This window comes from Schistocerca gregaria, chromosome 3 (assembly GCF_023897955.1).
Source record: "Schistocerca gregaria isolate iqSchGreg1 chromosome 3, iqSchGreg1.2, whole genome shotgun sequence".
Lineage (NCBI taxonomy): Eukaryota > Metazoa > Arthropoda > Insecta > Orthoptera > Acrididae > Schistocerca > Schistocerca gregaria.
The window spans coordinates 380,309,088-380,331,879 of record NC_064922.1 but is presented as its reverse complement, the minus strand read 5'-3'; the positions used below and the strand labels follow the sequence as shown (position 1 = coordinate 380,331,879).

General features: G+C 43.2%; 1 protein-coding gene across 1 annotated transcript in view; it reads right to left on the bottom strand.

The window, feature by feature from the left end:
• LOC126355005 (serine/threonine-protein phosphatase PP1-alpha-like) overlaps positions 1-22,792 on the bottom strand; it is a 562,342-nt gene that overhangs the window by 331,844 nt on the left and 207,706 nt on the right. The window contains exon 2 of the mRNA XM_050005135.1: positions 10,240-10,445. Within this exon, the coding sequence (XP_049861092.1) occupies positions 10,240-10,445 (206 nt within the window). The remainder of the gene's footprint in view (positions 1-10,239; positions 10,446-22,792) is intronic.

The following is a 22,792-nucleotide window of genomic DNA, read 5'->3' as shown; positions in this document are numbered from 1 at the left end:
ATGTTGTATTCATGCATGCTCTAGAGTAATTGAACACTTGTGGTATGTGTGTGATTTTGGACGCCCATTCTATGGTAGTTGAATGCTGAGCGGTTTATGCTGATGTATGTTTTCAGTACGCACTACGGGGTTAGTGGCGTGATAATTGAGTTTTTGTACCATTGAGTTTAAGGCTCAAATGATGTTTTGTAAAGCAAGGAACCAGGATCTGTACGATTTGTGTAAAAGAGGACACAGTTATTGTTGCCTGTAAATTTTGTGACCCTACTCTTTGAAGATAGACTTCGTACCCTAGCGGAACCAATTAATATTATTCGACATATTCAACTCCATTGCTTGGTAGGGCGACAAGCGGCAAATTAACTTAGGGACTGTTAGAAGGAACGCGATTGCCAACAGCTGAAGTGGATGAGCCTTGATTGTTGTATCAAAGACAGTAAAAGTGGACGTGGCACGTAGAATATTTTTGTGTTTTTGTTTTGTCTGCCCTATCCCGATTTGAGTAGGGCTTAGATTTTCTGAATTTCACTCGTTTGCATGAAAGTTGTATTGAGATACTAATTTGATTCGAATAAAGAAAAGGCAAACTTACTTCTGCGTTCGGAGTCTAATTGTACAGTGGAAAGGATTGAATGCCCACTGAAAGATACGCAAGTGGCGCAAATAATAAAGAGCTACACTGATGTGAAAGTAGTTGCAAGCCGGTGTTGCAAAGAAAAGTCAGTTATTCCAGGTTTCAAAGAGATAGACTCAATGAATTAATGTCTTATTGAAATTTTATTACGATTTAAAACCAGAAATTAGAGAAAAAGGATTTAATTAGATTTCATTTAAGAAAATGCAAAGGTATTAACTTCTTTATTCACGTCGCGGTTATGTGAAGGATTTAAAGAGAAAGAAATAAGGAAAAGGGAGAATAAGAAACAACGTTTACGGATCATAAGAGAGTTAATAGCATTGCAGAGATAATTGTCGCTGTTCGCTGGTTTGCAATAAAATTATAACTTCGGTTCCTACATTCGGAATTACCGTAATAAAAAAACTGTTGATTAAATTTAACTGAGCAAGGGCGCACGCAGCTGCGATTTACCTTAAGTAAGTGAAATGTTAGTCACGGTAAATATTTACTACGCATGTTTAGGTAATTCTGTTTTATAGTAGTTAGTGAAAGATTTTCGAGAAGTAAACTATACCGATCGTTAGCGTGAATAGCGTAAATAATAGCGGTAGTTATAGTTATTTAGGGTAACAGAGTTGTTTTCTGTCATGAAGAGGTTTTAATCATTTAAACTGTGAATAATAACGCCATAGTCGGCGCAAGTTACGGGTTATAACGTACGTTTTACCGAGTGAAGTTGAACTGTTGTTGTCAATAGCAATAGTTACGGCTCACTAAACTAGCGTATTTGTTTCAGATAAAATGTAGTGTGCATTCTTTATCCTGTAACAGATGTCTTCATTTTAAAAAAAATTAATAAGTGATGATGGGATATTTTACAAAATTTAAAATTATTACAAAAGTTGATTATACAGTTTTCAAGAATGCTAATTACATTTCAATTTTTGTATAAAACAGGTTTTTCATATATCATCCTTCGAAGATGCCTGTAAACATTTTGGGGTGTGTTTTGCCTCTTCAAAATGAAACTGGGCCAAAACGAAAAAATACGTATTGCATTATTTTCACTCTCTACATACTAGCCAAATTTCATCAAGATCGTTTATTTACACCTGGGAACTACAAAGGCCAAAGATCTGATAACTTGAACAGGCAGCTAAAATTCAAATAAGAATCATGACAGTAGCAACCATCAGGTTGTGCAGCGGAGTACAACATTTTCTTATGCCTACGTTCACGCTTTGAATTGAACCCATAGAGAGGATTACACGAATTTAACAATGTAAATTCGAACTTGAGCCTCAAAGTCAGTCATAATAAGATCAAAATTATGTATAATCAGAACTTAGGAAGGAAACTAGCATAATTAACAAGGAATTCTTAGAATCATTTGATGTGGTGTGATATTTTAGGGCAGTTGAAGGCAACAAATGGATGGACAGCAAAAGAGATAAAAAGAATAGTAAAAATAGCCTGAATTGCTTTTGGTAAAGTAAATAGAATTTCAAAATTAAACTAATGACTTGCCTGAAACGGAAATTTTGCAATCAGTCTGCAGTATCTGTTTTGACTTTGTGTAATGCGGCGGTGCATTTCAATGTGAACAGCGCTCGAAAAAAGGTAATGTAGAATTATTTTTTATCTGACATTTCGTCTATACCCAACACTTCAGAAGTTGAAATCTTTTGCGTAAAATTTTGTGTTCATTATATTGGTTACGTAAGTGAAGTTAAAATTCTACGCCAAGCCGAAAGTAACTCTTATACTCGCACCTGCGTGTGATTCACTGTGCGCTACCTGTTAGGCTTGTTAGTGGGATTTGGTTTTCTGCTCTTGTGTCGACTACACGCTGCACTGAAGTTCGGCAGCGATAGTGCCTGTAACGAGAGAAGTTTTAATTCGTTTCACGAGACGTGCTCCGACAAGTATCGGAGTTAGAGTATCTATCCGCCACAGAGTTTTGACTTGTCATACATAATACATATTATACAGCATATAGTCTGCAGAAGAGCAGAAAATATTCGTACTGTTGAGTCCGATACAGAACATCGCATAGTTAGTGCGCTTTTTTCCTTAGGAATTAGGCAAGTTGTCTATCCAAGCCTTAATCCATCATTCTGTGCTTTCAGATTCTTCTTTTTCCTCTACGCCTGTACTGTAGCGCTCCATTCGTGGCATGCTGTCCTCTGCCATCTTTTATGTGTGTTTTATAGCCACTTCCCTCGACATTTACTTCGTTCTTAATTACGTTGTTTTCGACGGGACGTCAAACTCTAATCCTCATTCCTTCCTCCCCTGCTAGACTCCTTTATGTCATTTACTGACTCTTTCCGCCCCAGTTCACGTCTTACGAGCGCCACTGCGTTTCGCTGTAACTCAAAGTGCAGTCTCTGTCTGGTCTCATAGCCCCCAAAACTGCGGTTTCAGTTCTTGCATCTTTCTTCCTTATAACCAAAGTCTCACCGTCGTAAAATAGAACTAGTGAAGCCATCACATCATACAGTTCAGGAGACTGTTGTTAAAGCCTCATTCTTAAATATCCTTAAGATACGCCTTGTATTGACTAAAATCTTTGAATTTTTTTGGACTGCTTCTCTATCGACTGGTATGTTACTTCACATCACAAATGTTTAAAACAAGTGGCTTGTAAATTTCGATTTTATTTCAGTAAGCTATGATTTTCGCCTTTTTAATGAATTTTTTGTTGTACATGAATAGATCTGTGCATTTCATGTTCTGCTTCTTATATTACAGTTTTTTAGTCAGCACATAGCAATATGTTGAACCTTTCATTCCAGATTAATTTTTGGCGATGCCCCATTTTCCAGTTTTTGTTGTTGGTTAAAAATATAGTGTAAATAGCTGGCAGTTATGGAAGAGGGTTGGGGGGGGGGGGGGAGCTGTTTGTAAATGTTTCTCCAGTATACAGGGTGTTACAAAAAGGTACGACCAAACGTTCAGGAAACATTCCTCACACACAAATAAAGAAAAGATCTTATGTGGACATGTGTCCGGAAACGCTTAATTTCCATATTAGAGCTCATTTCAGTTTCGTCAGTATGTGCTGTACTTCCTCGATTCACCGCCAGTTGGCCCAATTGAAGGAAGGTAATGTTGGCTTCGGAGCTTCTGTTGACATGCGGCTCATTGGTCTACAGTACTAGCATCAAGCACATCAGTACGTAGCATCAACAGGTTAGTGTTAATCACGAACGTGGTTTTGTAGTCAGTGCAATGTTTACAAATGCGGAGTTGGCAGATGCCCATTTGATGTATGGATTAGCACGGGGAAATAGCTGTGGCGCGGTACGTTTGTATCGAGACAGATTTCCAGAACGAAGGTGTCCCGACAGGAAGACGTTCGAAGCAATTGATCGGCGTCTTAGTGAGCATGGAACATTCCAGCCTATGACTTGCGACTGGGGAAGAGCTAGAACGACGAGGAGACCTGCAATGGACGAGGCAATTCTTCGTGCAGTTGACGACAAACCTAATGTCAGCGTCAGAGAAGTTGCTGCTGTACAAGGTAACGTTGACCACGTCACTGTATGGAGAGTGCTACGGGAGAACCAGTTGTTTCCGTACCATGTACAGCATGTACAGGCACTATCAGCAGCTGATTGGCCTCCACGGGTACACTTCTGCGAATGGTTCATCCAACAATGTGTCAATCCTCATTTCAGTGCAAATGTTCTCTTCACGGATGAGGCTTCCTTCCAACGTGATCAAATTGTAAATTTTCGCAATCAACATGTGTGGGGTGACGAGAATCCGCACGCAATTGTGCAATCACGTCATCAACACAGGTTTTCTGTGAGCGTTTGGGCAGGCATTGTTGGTGATGTCTTGATTGGGCCTCATGTTCTTCCACCTACGCTCAATGGAGCAGGTTATCACGATTTCATACGGGATACTCTACCTGTGCTGCTAGAACATGTGCCTTTACAATTACGACACAACATGTGGTTAATGCACGATGGAGCTCCTGCACATTTCAGTCGAAGTGTTCGTACGCTTCTCAACAACAGATTCGGTGACCGATGGATTGGTAGAGGCGGACCAATTCCATGGCCTCCACGCTCTCCTGACCTCAATCCTCTTGACTTTCATTTACGGGGGCATTTGAAAGCTGTTGCCTACGCAAGCCCGGTGCCAAATGTAGAGACTCTTCGTGCTCGTATTGTGGACGGCTGTGATACAATACGCCATTCTCCAGGGCTGCATCATCGCATCAGGAATTCCATGCGACGGAGGGTGGATGCATATATCCTCGCTAACGGAGGGCATTTTGAAAATTTCCTGTAACGAAGTGTTTGAAGTCACGCTGGTACGTTCTGTTGCTGTGTGTTTCCATTCCATGATTAATGTGATTTGAGGAGAAGTAATAGAATGAGCTCTAACATGGAAAGTAAGCGTTTCTGGACACATGTCCACATAACAAATTTTGCGTGTGAGGAATGTTTCCTGAAAGTTTGGCCGTACCTTTTTGTAACACCCTGTATAGTCCTTCCTTCCATACCATTACCTACCTACTCTCTACGACATTCATCAGTATTTGACACATACTTGTTGAGGTACTCTATCGATAGCTATTCTGTATCTACAAAATTACGACCATTTCTTTGATACACTCCCTTTTCGTTCTACGTGGTCAATAATTGTTCATCAGACAATAATGGTTCCCTGTAGGCGAGCTACTAATGCAGGCAAGTGAGATGGTGACCTAGAAGCACCCGGATGGACACCCGGTGAGAGAAAAAAATTTCGCCAGTATTCTGTACCCACCAAGGGGAGCAGAGCTCGCGGTTTGAAGTTCTGGGTCAAATTCGAGAGGAGCACATTACGTGCAAGTACGCGATTTCATCCTCTCGCTACTCTCATACATTTCCTCCTATCCTCACCATCATCATCATCATCATCCACAGCAATATCGTCATAATCGCCAATGTCATCGTCATTCTCATCATCCACATCACCATGACCCACATCATTACCCATCATCATTATCATCATCAAAAACAGCAGCAACAACCACACACTACTTACAGACTCATTACAGTCACCTACACGGGACAGACATGACGTTAAAGCCATCGAAATGGCGTCAGTCAGAAAAGACTTGCAACAGACCTCGAAGCACATTAGTTCACTTTGCCGACAATTAATAAACACTGCGCACCTTTCTTAAATATGAGCATTATTTATAAATTTCATCTCATAATTTTAGGAACTGCCTAAATTTAAGGAAATCTACCCCATGTTTACTCAATTACACTTTTATACCACCTAAATCACAATTTTTTCTACTTTTGCGCCCCTTCCTTTCAAATCGGCGTCCATAATATTCGGCCAAATAGACAGAAATCTATCACTTTATCTGTCGCCCAGAAGCCGAGGCTGGAATGTTGTCGACGCAGCATAGTACGAGGCACCAACTGTCACCGTGGAGACCTGGGTTACACTACGGCCGAGTCCGGAACTGTGCCGCTCCTGGGTTTTACGTGATCAAACATTATGCCCTGTCGGAACACGCCATAAACATCTCGTGCTCCAGCTATGCAGCAGTTATCACCCACAGCCAGTTCTGAGAAGTACTCCAGGTCAGTCATTAACCTGACGTGGGTCATCCTGCTTCCACTCCTACGAGACTACAAGATGCCGCCTCAGCTAGCTGCAGATCTATGCACTGGGCCTAGTCCTGATACTGCCGGGAGCTGAACTGGTGCTTGCCAGCTGAGGGCTTCAACCAACTCCAGAGCACCTACACACCTTCACCTCACTACTGCCGAGCTAATGTCTGCCCTCCGCTACCGCAGGCTTGGATCCGTGGGCAGCTGACACTGCCTCCTACATGGAGGGTCTTTGGTTCGCCGCCACACTCTGGTGCCTCTTGCACCGAGTATGACAGGCTGTCAGCTGGTCGTGCATTTGCGGCAAACGGCGTGACCGCTGTGCACTGGAGTTTTGCCGCTGCTGCGTGACAGCGTCCAGGTCCCGACGCAGCTCTGCACTCTCTAAGCAGCTGGCGACTTCGACCTGTGATACTGGGCACTGGCATATCGAAATATCGATACAACTAAATCAATTACACAATATTTATAATCGATATTTATATGATTGATATAACGGTAACACCGATATTTGGGCGCTATATTCGGATAGCATCATCACCATCATCTGACTAATAAAAGAGGAAACTCAACTCTACTTCCTTTCAATATTGATATATTTGCGACATAAGAATGCTAAATACAATATTTTAAACGTAGCTGCACAACAGCAACGGTTTCACGTAATAAAATTATAAACCGCCGACCAATTGCAATGGGTAAAGAAATTCTTTATCTAGGTTTCGACAAATATAAATTTGTCTTCTTCAGAAGGTAGCAATTTTACATTATTAAGGACTAATGTACCACCGCCGTTTTTATAATTGTCGGCATAGATCCATGTGTCAAAAATAAAATATAGCCCTAGAATTAGGGTTTGTCACCTAAATATAAAATAGCTCATGTATCTTGCAGAGCTCACAACCGACACATACATGTTTTTGATGGACTGGGATGACTTTGGTGTGCAAAAGCCTCTCATGACGTTTACCGGTTACGGTAAAGGGAACAGGGCCCCCACGACTCGTCCTTTCCAAGAAAATACACTCTTAAGATAAACGATGCCGTCAACCCGCATCACACAGTCACTTTTGAAGAATCACCAGTTAATGTGGGTGCAAATTTTCAGTTGCCCATATTCTCTAATTCTGCATATTTTCATGTCCTTGGCGGAGGAAATGAGCTTCGTCTAATCCACAGAATGTACCATGGCCATTTATTGTCCTTCTGTATGCGAGCAAGAAATTACAGAGCGAACGTTTGTTTTGCTGGCAGGTCATCAGGAAGCAATTCCTGAACATGGGTGATTTTGAACGGACAGCAATGCAGGATGTTCCGTATGGTTTTATGTTCCATGCTTGCAGACACGTCGAACGTTCAGGCAATTTTCCGTGCACTGCATATTTGCACACCACCGGTCACCCTCTCTAGCAATGCTGTGGCCACATCTTTGACAGATGTCGGATTAACTTCTTTTCTCCCTCTGCTTCATTGAACTTCAAAAGAACCTGTCTTTTCGAATTTTGTATTCATTTTCTCCAGATCTTTAGCAGACTTCGGACCAATGCCTTTCTGCATACCCATGAGTGCCCGGAACTTCTGCACGGTTACTGGCGCTTGGTCACCGTTCTTGTAAAAGAGCTATACCAGCAGGGCGCGATCCTTCATGGAGACAGTGAGGTTGGGTGTCTCGGACGCAAACATGAAGAACGGCCTTCCGTTTGTGTACATATTCTGAAGCTTACAGCGCCATCTATTGGTCATATTTTCGTTATTTTTTTCCGTGACGTTCGCCCATGCATCAATAATATGCAGCTCAAATCTGACCTCATTCTAAGCAGTAGTTCTCTTTCTACAGAGTTTTGGAACTGTAACTTTAATTCTGGACACGCTGTAAAGAATCATAAATGTCGTATACACACTGATATTTCTTGTACCTTGGTTTTGTTACGCTTGGGAGCATACATGAAAGAGAGTGGTTATGTACTTTCGATGCCCAGTGAAATTATTCCATCCTCTCCCGCCATATCCATCAGCACCTTAATCAACACCACCTCCTCCCCCTTACCCAGTGTGGCTTCCTCCTTCTGCGCTGAAGACCAACTCCTTAACCTTCTTCACCTTCTGTTCCTCCAGCTTAACTCCCGTCACTCCACCAGTTTTGCTTCCCTCGACTTTCAAAATGCCTATGACCGTGTATGGCATCCCGGTCTCCTCTTTAAACTCCAAACTTACACCCTGCCTAACAATTTTGTCTGTCTGGTCGCTTCCTTCCTCTCGTGCCGTCCTTCCTACGTCACCCTCCACAACACCAAATCTTGTATCTTTTATCCAATCGCTGGCGTCCCCCAGGGGTCTGTCCTCTCCCCTCTCGTTTATCTCTTGTATACAGCTGATATAAACAAGCCACCCCCACCTGTCCACCTCCTCCAGTACGCTGATGACACCGCCTTCCTGGCTATCTGTCCTACCCTTCAATGGTACCAAAGCACCCTCCAAACCCACCTTGACCAGTTCACCACTTGGTGTAACTAGTGGTTCTTCCGTCTCAAACCCCTCCAAAACCCAGGCAAACATCATAGGCTGCACCACGCGCACTTTCCATCTCCATGATTTCTACCTCACCCTTTATGGTCGTCCCATCCAACTCACCCCCACCCTGAGACACCTTGGCCTCACCCTCGACCGTCACCTCACCCAGACCCCTCACCTCCTGACCATCCAGCAGAAAGCCCATTCCTGCCTCAGCCTCCTGAAGCTCCTGTCTGGCCAGACATGGTGATTGCATCCCTCCACCATCCTCCACACCTAAAAATCCCTCATCTGTCCTATCCACTGTTATGCCAGCGTTGCCTGGATCTCTGCACCCACCCGCTTTTATAAGGTCCTCCAAATCATCGAATGCCATGCGCTCCGCTTGCCTTCTGTATCCACCCTTCCCCAACATGGCTCCTGTATGAATTCATCCGCTTCTCCCACCTCCTCCTTTACCTCCAACATCTCCAACTCCTTTACACTGTCCACAGGCCTGATCCCCCCCACCCACCCCTGATTTCCTCCTTCCTCTCCATCCCCCACCCATTGCTGCACCCATATCGCTGTATTCCTCCCTCTCTTCACCTCCACACCCTCCATCTCCTTCATCAGGGAAATTTCCAGCGACTCCCCCTCCCGGGTGATGAACTTCACAATGACATATACCCTTCCTTCTAACTATAACCTTGCCTTGTTCCCCCCCCTCCCCCCTCCTCCTCCCAGAGCGGATTTCCCTCCTCCCCCCTGAGACCCTGCACCACATCCTCACCTCTTTCCCTCCCACATCCCTCCCTCCCTGGCCCTCTTTGGCGCCCCACCCACCCATCTCCCCCTTCTCTTCCCCTCCCTCCCTTCTTCCCTTCTCCCTCATTTCCTTGTGCCTGGCAGATCCTCCATTTTGCTCATCGTCATAAGCGTGCCATGTCAGAGTTGTGTCTGGTGCTGTTCTCCTGTGCGTCGAGAGGTCTGATTTTAATTGTGTGCTGGCCTTGTACTTAGTGTTACTGTTAGTGATTGTTATGTGCTACGCCATCCGTCGATACTTTTATGCTCCGGTCACACTGCGCCTTGTGTTCTTTTAACTGTCTCACTGGGCGGTTTATTGTTGCGCTACTTTTTGACTGTTTTATCTCCATTTTACAATCGCCCCTTTTTGTCTATTGTCTTCCATAATGTTCCCCTTTTTTATATCTAAGTACACCATGTTTTCTCCTTTATGTTATTTTTAAATGTCTTCCATTGCATGTTCTCTGTCTTTCGGCTGAAGAGCAGCGAATATGCTTCTGCCAGCGCGGCCCGATGGGGAATTGAAATACAATAAAGAAAAAAAATAATTATGGAAGCTGTACTCCTGTAAATGCAGCGATGCTGTAGCTGTATGGACAGCCTTATAGCAGTGTATGAAAATCGGTAGTAGTTGTTCAACACACCGATGCGACGTGTTACTCGTGAGGCGGCAGCAGCTGCGCGACTGACCTGTCGACGTAGTCGCCGAGGAAGAGGTAGTTGGCGGCGGGCGGGTGTCCCAGCTTGTCGAAGTGACGCAGCAGGTCGTCGTACTGGCCGTGGATGTCGCCGGCCACGTTGACGGGCGCCTCCAGCTCCAGCAGCATCGGCTGCTGCAGGAACAGCTCGCGCGTCGACAGGCACAGCGTGCGCACCTGCCACTCCGCCAGCGACGCCTGCCCGCAAACACACACACACTTTCCTCATCGTCCTCTCTAACTTCTACATGGTCTGCCAAAACTCTGCACACCAAATACCAAATTTTGGGTCTACTCAAAAACAGTACAAAGAAGCAGCAGCTTGAACAAAAGTTTTGGACTGAAATTTCGTTCACAAATAAGGAGGCTTCTGCTTTCCTCATCGTACTCTCTAACTTCTACATGGTCTTCCAAATCTCAGCACACCAAATACCAAATTTTGGCTTTACTGTGGGGTAGCCACATGGTCTGGGGCGCCTTGTTACGGTCCTAACGGACCCCCTCGTCAGATGTTCGAGTCCTCCCTGGGGCAAAGGTGTGTGTTGCCCTTAGTGTAAGTTACTTTAAGTTAGATTAAGTAGCGCGTAAGCATAGGGACCGAGGACCTCAGCAGTTTGGTCCCATAAGACCTTACGACAAATTTCCAAATTACTCTACTCGAGATCATTACAAAGAAGAAGTAGCTTGAACAAAAGTTTTGGATTGAAATTTCGTTCACAAGTAAGGAGGCTTCTGCGGCTCGTGTCGCCATAATTAAAATTTTGTGTGTATTCCTGTAACGTAGCAAATTATTCTGAATCTGAACGCCTTGCAGTGAAGTACGCGATCTTAGTGTGCCTTGCCCAGTACCCGATGAGAGAGCTTTTTAGTTCTCTCATAAGCACAGCTTTCTCTGTCCACTGGGGCACCGCGAGCTAGCTATCGCGGGCGTATGTACCGCACCGTAAAAATCTCAGTTCAATACCCTAAATACTTTTCTAAATATTAAATTCTACCTAAAACTAAGCTAGAGTCTATACTGTATTCATCTATTGTATCAGTTGAAACTGTAACAAAAAGAATTCAGTTCATAGAAGTTAATTTTTATAGACTTTCGTTTGCTTTCATTGCAATAGCTGCTGACGCAATAGTAACAATTTCCAAAATTATTGTTTAATTATGCTTTGTTGTGTGAATGTTGTGGAGAGAGTGAGAGAGAGAGTATGGAGGACATATGTAAAGTGTGGCTCTTTTATTTTATTAAAAACTGTGTAAAATGTATCTTTGGAAAGTTCCTGTGTAATCATGAACCATGTGACGTATCTCCCAGTGTACATGCTTTTGTATAAAAGCAGCCACAAGAGAAGTTCGAAATTGAATCAATTACTATTTCATTTCCGGGAATAAGCCTATTTTTTTAAATTAAATTTGGTTTCGTAAAATTAGAATCTCTAAGTTTCCTTTAATTTACGTCTATGGTCACAAACTTTTTGTTAATAGATTACCGGTTTCGGTCTTTAATGACCATCATCAGATTTGTTTCATAAAAACAAAGTCATAACGTGCTGCAGCCATAGTGGCATCGTCTAATGTTAAATGAGGAATCAGCACCAGCATCGTCAAATACATTTAAATAATATCACATGCACGAGTCATGTTGTGAGTAGTACTATTGTTTAAAACATGCGCTATGGCTGCGGTACGTTAGGACTTTGTTTTTATGAAACAGATCTGATGACGGTCATTAAAGACCGAAACCGGTAATCTGCTAACAAAAAGTTTGTGACCATAAACGTAAATTAAAGGAAACTTATTACATATAGGGGTCACTGTTTTTCGTGACGATGTCGCAGCTTGTGAAATTAGAATCTCTTTTATAAATTGCTCTCTGTGATTCTATTGGATGACTTAGGAATTACCGTAAGTGTGAGCACGCGAGCTGTTCCAATAGCCTGCCTAAATCATCAGTCAATAGAAATTAAGCATCTTCCGTGCTTTGTGGAGGGGTTTGTAATAAGGTTCTGCGCCTCTAAGAGTCAATCGGGAACCTTCTTGCAGTGCACACCAATGTTAGACCACTCTACGCAAATTCGTTCCATGATGAAGAAAATCTTACGTTTTGTCGCTTCTCGTATTGTAAATGTAAAGCAGTTGCATTATTGATAAATTTGGTGGAAGCTTGCATATTTTAAGTGGTTTTGTTTGGAAATTGCGCGTGAACTTTCTTGTCGTACTTAAATCCCGCGTGGCGTGTTTCGCGAACATCATGACACATAATGGCGAGCACGTTTTCATAGGAAGGCCACTGAACGACTTCATGTAGTACCTCGCGAACAGCACCGGGTTAGAGATTGTCGAGCCCGTTAAAATTATTTTGGTTAGAATGATAAACTTCTGGCTGCTTTCGTGTGGAGAGCTTGTCGTCGTAACAGCTAGCAGCTGCACCAACACTACACTGAAGAGCCAAAGACACTGGTACACCTTACTAATGTCGTGTCCCCTAGACTTAGAACTACTTAAACCTAACTAACCTAAGGACATCACACACAACCAAGCCCGAAGCAGGATTCGAACCTGCGACCGTAGCAGCAGCGTGGTCGCGCACAGAAAGTGGATGTAACGGACACCCTTGACATTAAGTCTCTCTTCACCAACATATCAGTAGAAGAGACTATCAGCACCACTCACGAACGGATACCACCTGATGTGTGTCCTAGCTCGTGGTTAGCATCGCTGCATCTAGATGGAGGGGGCACGGGTTGAATTCCCATGCCCAGGTCGGTGATTTTCTTCGCTCGGGGACTTGATGTTTGTATTGCTTTAATCATTTCATCTTCCATCACAAAGACTCGCAAGTCGTCGAAGTGTCGTCAAACAGAAAGACTCGTAGCACGTGCCTGAACAAACACAGACGGGCTCCTCCAACCAGTAGTGCCACACGATCATTTAATTTCATCGAAAATCGGTGATGTGGCGTTATAATGTTTGTGGTCGACATGTTGCACCTAACGGAGTAAATATTAAGAACAGACGTACGGATTTCTTCATTCAAGCATTTGAGAGAACTGCTTTTAGCTCCGCAGAGTTCTGCTCACGCTGTCGGCTGTGATACGTGGCCTACACATTCGTCATGTAGTTTCATGGAGAAGCACAGTTGCGTAAGTTACAGCAGTATATTAACAGTCTGTACACGAACGTCCAGTTCACGCTATAACAGGAAGATGACGATGCAGTTCCTTTCGTGAACTTGGACGGCCTACGAAACTCTCGGTGACAAACTGGAGCATAACGTCAACAACCTGCCCACATCAGTCGCTATCTACTCGCCTAATCCTATTCTCATCCGGCTCAGAACTGAACCGTCCTATACACACTGATTTCCCGAGCCCACCACATCAGCGGTAACAACAGTATCAAACAAGAACGGAAAAAGTTGCTAACACCTTTATAATCAAGCAGTATGGCCATAAAATAGTAAGAATAACAACTAAATTCAGTAGTAAGTTAAATACGGAAAATAAATAAATCAACTCCAGTGGCGCACTTATTTCAAGGAAGTCGGTGGTGGAGTAAGCACGGTGCTTTGCAGAGGATGTATCAAACCGACAATACAAATCGGCCCTAATGGAGAACCAGCGTGATTGTGGGCAGGCTATGAATTTCCAAGAAGAACTAATATTTACAGGATGGCCGTGTATGCACACTCGCAAAACATGGAAGGCAACTGAAATCCTCAGGCACACTGAGAACTTTAACAGGGAAGGCGACTACAAGTCACTGGCGTCCTGGATGCCAGCGACCGCGGTACGACGGGCCGCGAGAGATCACAGAGCAGTGGCCAACTGCAGATCACGCCACACAGAAGCTTGTCGCTGACTCGTAGCGGGCTACCAATTACTACCAGGCGTGTCACCCACAAATATTCTGAGACATATCCCCTCCCTCCGTTCTTACACCGACCAGTGGCCCTTCAGAGCCAATAACAATAAGAAATGTGGCGTCGTTCACCTTATGACACATTTAGAAATGCAGTTCACTAAAGTACAAACTGCCCAATACTTTAGTCTACGCCCAGGGAAAGGCCGCTGCAACATGGCCGAAACGTCGGTTACTTCATTTTAGGACTATCTGAGAAAGGTGACATTGCCAGAGTATTTGTTTATTGCAAACGTCTATTAGTCCATCTCCTCCTCCCCGCTCTCTCTCTATCTCCTCTTGCCTCCTCTCTCTGTACATCTCCTACCCCTTTTCTATTCACCTCCTCCTTTCCCTCTATCTACCCATCCCCTCGCTCCTTATCCAACTCTTCTCCCTCCTTTCTCTATCTATGCCGCCTGCCCCTATCCATCACGTCCACCCATCCCTTTCTCTGTCCACCTTCCCTAGACACTTCCCTAACAGCCCGAAATTTAAGTACATTTAGTTTGTTTCTTTTCGTTAATAATCTGGATAATTCACAAATGGAAAATTTCCGTAGTCAGTAACAGAGCATATCAGTCCGTGGTGTAACATGAGGAAGATGGCCGATTGGACTACCAACCACACACGACTTGCGGCACCTAAGACATCAAGAGATTTTTCTGTTTTCGTGACTTATAATTGACGTGATTAATCCAGGGTAGTCTAATATCCAGACGAAGCCCCAATACCTTTGCTGATGTTCGTACGTTAAATCTAAAAGGACCTAAGCTTATAGTATTCAGTAGTTACGTTCATTGTTTTCGTGTAAAGAAAATTACACAAGATTTTTCATGCGACAAATTGACACCGTTCCTCAGCGAACTTTTAGATAATAAATGAGTACTATTATTCATTCACGACCAACACAGTTCCAAACTGGCAAGTGCAGTACATAAGCAGGCACAATCTGCATATTGTAGCAAATGAATGATGGGACGATGCATGTTTTCCACAGAAATAAATAGGGGACAGAGTAGCTCTTCGAGGTATTCCTTTCCACGCTGAGAGGAGCCTCTACAAACTGTTGTCTTCGTTTCTAATGTAAACAGTCCTATGGCAGGTGAATCACCTAAGTGTTTCACCGCAAACATTGCGGAAATGAAAAGTGCTGTTGATGTGCGGTTTTCACAGAAGGGGTTGGTAGTAAGGGGCTCGTATTGTTAGCCAAGAAACAAGTTGTAATAATACTTAGAAAGGATATTTTTGTGCAGACATACACGTTTTTAATTGGAATAATGCCTATTGGCACTTACAAACTTAAAGTACGGAAAATTAGAATTTCAGGGGCGTTTGTTGCCGGTTTCTAGTGCGAGTCGTTCACAAGATGTCGTTTTTTGAAAAGTTCCCACACCGACCCTAGTACAATACCTGTGGTAGCACACACTACATCTACATCTACATCTACATCTACATTTATACTCTCCAAGCCACCAAACGGTGTGTGGCGGAGGGCACTTTACGTGCCACTGTCATTACCTCCCTCTTCTGTTCCAGTCGCGTATGGTTCGCGGGAAGAACGAAGCCTCCGTGCGCGCTCGAATCTCTCTAATTTTACATTCGTGATCTCCTCGGGAGGTATAAGTAGGGGGAAGCAATATATTCTATACTTCATCCAGAAACGCACCCTCTCGAAACCTGGCGAGCAAGCTACACCGCGATGCAGAGTGTCTCTCTTGCAGAGTCTGCCACTTGAGCTTGCTAAACATCTCCGTAACACTATTACGGTTACCAAATAATCCTGTGACGAAACGCGACAAAAGAACAACACAAGTGCATACAGTAGTTACGTGTATTATGACCAGTAACGACACAATTGACCACCACAGGTTGTGTTCAGAATGACCACCGGCAGCGGCAATGCACGCTTCTGGTCTGGTATGGAATGATTGGTGCACACGTGCTACTATTTCAGAGGAGATTTCCGAGCACGCTTCAGTAATAAGCCGTTACATATCGTCAGGTGTAGTTGGTATGTCGTTGCAGCCAGCGTCTTTCAGCTTCCCCCCTCAGGGAAAAGTATACAGGCGTCAAATCAAGGAACTGGGCCGGCCAAGGCACGGGTCCTCTGCCTCCGATCCAACGATTTGGAAACAAATTGAGACGGCATGATGCAGTATTTCGTGCACTATCGACTGGACAGCATCATGTTGATACCACAGACTCCTCTTAGTCTGCAGAGGAACTTCTAGCATCCGTGGAAGACGGTCTGTTGGGAGACTGCGACACGTGCGCGTTAAGTGTTCCGTCTATGAAACTCCGGCCTATGAGTTGATGGTTCACTATCCCACACCACAAGTTTACACTCCACGGTCGCTGACATTCCACCTGACTAAACCAACGGGCATTGTCAGCAAACCAATAGGGCTTGTTTCAGCCATGACTGGCAAATGTGGCATCATCACTAAATAAGATACATCTGTCTTAAGGACCATGTACAGAAGTTAATGCGATTCTCACAATCGTTTTCGTCCAGCTCTTGATGGAGAGAGATGTGATAGGGATGGACCCTATGTCGATGGAGAATACGTAGCACACTTGCCTCACTCATGCCACTTCCTCGTGCGATTGTGCGGGTGTTAAAGTACTGATCAAGTGCAACAGGCAAGAACATTAATTTTTCCCTCTGCTGTCGTCACTTTTTTCATTCTGTTACATTGTCTAGTTGTTACATTACCACTTTCACATAACTGGTGGAAGAGGTTGATAAATAATTGACGAGATGGTTGACGTCTATTGCGATATCTTACCGCATAAACCGTACAAGAAAGCGCTGCATTCTTCCTACACTTTCCACACCCCATGCGCATGTTTGCTTTTTCCGCATTGGTAAATCCCATTGTTCTCTCACGACATGCTACTTGGACTGTATCACACTAAATGACTAGCAAATCGCAATGACCACGAGGAACGCACAAGCATACTAAGCAAACATCACAAAAGCGTAGTTAGAGGCTACGCAGCTTTAGTGGCACAGACAAGTGTCAGTGTGGAATCTTTTTAAAATGCGATCTCACGTAAACGACTCGCACAATATAAACAGACATTGTTCAATTTAAAAAAAGTGTAAGTCTGCAAAAACCGCACTTAGTAAGTATTATTACAATTTGTTTATTGGCTAACAGTACTAGCCCCTGACTACCAATCTATTCATGAAAACCGCAAATCACTAGCACTTCCCATTTCCGCAGTATATGCGGTCACAATTTAGGTGATGAGATACATGTGTGTGTATCTGTCATAAATAATCAATCACAATTTGAGAAGAACAATGATGTTCATACCTACTATACTAAATGAAAAAATGACTTATTACCAATTAATAGAGATGACTGTAGATTAGAAGGAAGTTCAATATGTATTAACAAAAATTTTGGATATTTTATCCAATAACATAAATTGTCTGACAGATAGAAAAGCAAGTTTGGAATCAAAATTGAACTAATTTCTTATGTAGAACTCTTTCTATTCAAGACAAATTTTTGTTTAAAATCGGCTGAGTATTGAAAAAGTCTAGTTTTTAAGTGTAGTTGCAGAAGTAGGACTGAAAAATATATTAATGTTGAAACTATACATGTTTCGTACCCCATAAACTAATTCGTTCAAATTGTATGTGGAACTTGTAACAAACAAACACGCTAACTAACTAACTATTAAAGTGTAATAATGATGTTGGGGAGCTTATATGATAGTCTTCCGAAGAAAGGTGACGCAGTTTTCACGAAATCCGTATGCGTAAATTTAGAAACCTAGTACATAAGGAAGCTGGTGTAACAATTCTGCTGCCTTGATCGTGTATCTCGTGTAGACATCATGAGAACAATATAAGAGATTACAATGCTTATCAATGCTGCTCAATATATGAAGAGTATAGGATGGAAAAGCACTGACATTGGTACGAAGTACTCTCTGCCATGATCAAAAGGTTGTTTTGCTTGCTGTGTATGTAAGTGTAGGTATGGATATGATTTCCTGATTGGACTACTATATTTTATAACATTAATAAAGGTAGTCCTTGCCGTAAGGATGACCGTTTAAACTGTCGCCATTCTCCCCAGTTCGCCTCTCATATTCCTATCGCTGCGGTCTTCTTTTCTGATTGGGGCGCTAGAAGCTTTTATCAAAGGAGTTGTCTTCCCCCTAAGGCGCTCTCGCACGAGGGCTTACTTAGTCTGTTTAACTTGTCGAGTGCACTTGGGCACGCTCTTGCAGACTCACTCTCGCGTTTAAGCTGCAGCTTAGCTGTACGAGAGTACACAAAGCGACAGGACTTAAAATCTAAGCAAAGTTAAATTTAATACCTATTCCAGCCACAGCCGAAGATGTTCTCCTTTGGTCAAAACCGCTTTTGCCTGAACTGGGAGTTCCTGTTATGCATTCGGCTGATTTCCCATCTTATTTATCTAAAATTTTGAAAGACTGTTAACCTCACGTGGGCAGATGAAGCTATTAGCCCAGGATGTAATGTAATGACATCAGTGGGGCAGTGCATCAGAGCACTCGTAATACCTCAAGGAAGGTAGAAGAGAGTTTCACATCTCTCTTACGCCTGACTTTTGGAAAGCAAGTTTGGCACTAGTGAATGTTATGTGACAAATAGTTCACATTGCACTTTTTCAAGTCTTAACAATGCGTTTGGATCCTAAATGAAAGTGTTCAAAGTAAGGAGGCATTTTGAGCGATCTCTTTGCAAGCAGACGATCAGAATGTAACAAAAAGTTTTTGGAGTGGAGATATTAATAAGGAAATAATGATTACGGAGCTCTAAAGGTGCTGAGATTCAGTTGGCATTGTGTGAAGCACTACGGCTTTCACCTACGGCTCTTGTATCTTTTTTGCACTTGTCCAACTGCTCCAAGGTATACATGTTAGTAGTACAGGTCCTCCGCTTCTACATCATATTTCACCTTCATATGTACAGCTACCCTGGCTGCGTGCAGATAACTGCGTAGATTTCCATACAGACTATCTTCTCTGCTGTCTTATTAATGAATACTGTGCCTCACATCTATCTTCGATCACAACGCTCTTATCTGAACATCAAGACTGAAACACCCGTTCCCGTGAGAGTAAAATCCTTTCTGACCCGCCCCATCGTTCAGCCACTTTCTGGAAGACCTTTTCAGTGGCATGAACCGGTGTATGGAATAACTTCCGCATTATATTAGAAAACTGAATAACATCTCCAGCTTCAGAAGACAGCTAACTTAACAACTAAAGCAACAATAAGGATTACCATAGTTCCTGTACGCCCTCGTTACTCTTTTATACTCTTCTTTCCAATTTAGGAAACTATGATGTAAAAGAAAGTTCTGTGTGTATGAAACCCTGCTCCGATGTAAGAGGAGCCTGACGGCCCTAATCATATCATGCAGTCAGCTTTCAAAGCCCGCCGCTAGGTGCGTGCTGCCAAACACAGGAAATTACATTGTAAATGGGAGTTAAATTTTGCGTCCCGTCGCTCAGTATGTCCTTGAAACCTTTACGTATTTGAAACATAACATATTGGCTCTTATGATACAGGTCACTGTTTCCCGTGCGTCTGTGTAGGAATTAAACCTTTCACTAAGATTGGGACGTGTGTCGCACGATCGGATTATTGCCAGAGAACAAAAGGAGTAGTTGTGCACGCTATTACAGTGTGTCAATGTCCCAGTAGTAGAGGGAAGCCCGCTAATGGCTTGCAGATTTTTTGTAATAACAGATATTGCCTGTAGGCTGTGTTGTTTTCAAGTTTCACTGTTAACTCTCTGCTCCGAATTGTCGCATTGAATTAGGTCGCGCCTGCAGATAGGCAACCTAATGAACAGATTTGCAAAGAGAGCTACTGTCGCGCCTTCCCGGAGAGATCGTGTCAATGAATTGCATGAATTTATTGACACTGGCCGCGTCAAGAACGGTGTCCTTGTTGGACAGATGTAATCCAGTTACGAAGTTGGAGAGACGCTCCATCTGCGCTCTATCCACCTCCCTGCGTTGGAAAACGAAACATTAAGAATCATTTTTTCGCGCTGTCACTTGTTACTACGACATTAAGTAAAATAACAATACATTAATGTCTCTCATTCCGTAAAGGAATTGGAAATGAAAGAGTTAATATGTTGAACTAAGTGGTTGTCAGAATTTATAAAAATCTAATGCTTTGTGTTTCTATACCAATCTGACAAAATCTCATTTGTCTTAGTTTATTTCACTAAAGCAGTAAGTACTTTTTTTCTTTTTTCTGAGTCATCAGTTTTCTGACTGGTTTGATGCGATACGCCACACGAATTCCTCTTCTGTGTCAACGTCTTCATCTCAGAGTAGCACTTGCGAACTAAGTCCTCAATTATTTGTTGGACATACCCAATCTTTGTCTTTCTCTACAGTTTTTATCCTCTATGGAAGTAATTCTCTGATGTTTTAACAGATGTTCGATCATGCTGTCCCAACTCCTTGTCAGTGTTTTCCATATATTCATTTCCTCTCCGTTTCTACGCAGCATTTCCTCATTCCTTACCTTATCAGTCTATCTAATTTTCAGCATTCGTCTGTAGCACCACATCTCAAATGCTTCGATTCTCTTTTGTTCCGATTTTCCCATAGTCATCAATAGTGTAGCTGTACAGTAGTGGATTGTGACACAAACAGCTGGAGACAGCGTCTGCCGTAAAATATTTAGAAGTAACTATCTAGTGTGACCTTAAGTGGAATGACCATATAAAACAGATTGTGGGAAAAGTAGACGCCAGACTCAGATTCATCGTAAGAATCTTAAGGAAATGTAACTCATCCACGAAAGAAGTGGCTTATAAGGCGCTTGTTCCCCCGTTTCTTGAATATTGTTCATCTATCTGGGATAGAGGAGATAGAGAAGATCCAACGAAGAGCGGCGCGTTTCGTCACGGGATTGTTTAGCTGACGAGAGAGCGTTACGGAGATGTTAAACAAACTCCACTGGTAGACGTTACAAGAGAGGCGTTGTGCATCACGGAGAGATTTACTACTGAAATTTCTGGATAGCACTTTTCAGGAGGAGTGGGACAACATATTGCTTCCCCTCCCTCGCGCCCCCTACATACATCTCGCGTACTGACCACGAGGAAAAAATTCTAGAAATTAGAGACAATACAGAGACTTGCCGACAATCATTCTTCCCCCGCACTATTCGCGAGTGGAACAGTGTTGGAGGGACCAGATAGTGGTACCGAAAGTACCCTCCGCCAAACCCCATTACGTGTCTAGCGGAGTACGATGTAGCTGTAGATGTAATGTAAAGAGGAACTGAAACAAACCTGACAGTTACCAACTGTCTCCCTTGTAGTGTCATCGAAATTGAAATCGACTGACGAATTTCAAACACATAAGACTGAAAAGGAGAAAACAGTTATTTGAATGAAGATTGAACTTTTAATACTACGTTTTTAAGCTGACCTAACAAGTATAAAATTTCTCCTAACCTTATCAGATTCCTGTTCCCACACATGTATTTTGAAAATTTGTCTTTGTGAATTTTTTACAACTATGTAAGTATTACAAGATTATAAATGAAGTAGTTGGGCGCATGCAATACGTAATTTATCCACGACTAGTTCACCTCCTTTCTATATATCTACTTACTAAGTGATGCGTGAACTGTTCACCCTCTTTACTATTATTTCTTTCATGAGTGCTATATTTTTCGTCTTTCACAACTATTCAAAATTCAGAGTCATAAATTTCCAAGACTATCTGTATGGGGTTAGTAATGTGTAGGGATTAGAAAAAAATTTTGTACTTTCTAGTCAGATTTAAAGACGCAGTATGTTAAAAACAGATTTTTATTTAAATAATTAGTTTTGTTTCCACTCGTCTAACGACTTGCTACGACATTGTGACACAGAGATTTCACTGTTCAGCAGGACTAGAGATCTATATCTACAAACAAACATTAATTACCTAACAATTTTTTAGGAAAGCTCTTACTGTCTCTCGTACTCACGTCCTTTACAAGAAGCCACCTTCAAGAGATGCACTTAACACACAACAGACACGTAAGGTCATTGTGTTCCGAGGGAGCTCTTCCAGCCAACAATTCCATACTTCTGTTTTATTTTTTTTTAATGTCCCATAACACAGTCTTGGGGCACTTCAGTGACTACTTTCGCGTTTGACAACATAGTGAGATCTGTTTGCTAGTCAACAGGTAATTGTGTATGGCCAACCGATCTGTAACGTGAAGGAATGGGATTTAGGAGCTTCAGCACTACCCCAACTCGTGGTTTACGAGCGCCGGATGCCGTCTGGCCGCCTTCCAGCCTTGGCACATAAAAGTGGAAGTGTGCGGAGGGAATGCGTGACCCGGCAGTGTTTACCGCGGGCAGCGGGCGTAAACTCCGTCTGGCTGGAGCGGCGCCCGCATACAAGACGCCGCTGCCTTGGAACCCGGAGTCGGAACCGAAGTACTAAACAAAGGTCAAAGGGAGGCGTGGCCGGCCCTGGCTCCCGCACACGCGCATGCGCCCTGCTACCCCGAGGGCTGACCTAGATGCCTGCAGCTGGGAGCGTGGGGCGCACGTGTGCTGCCCGCCAAGGTCGCAGCGCTCAGCCCAGCGCCTGCAAATAGGCTTCCGTGCGCTGCATACACATGA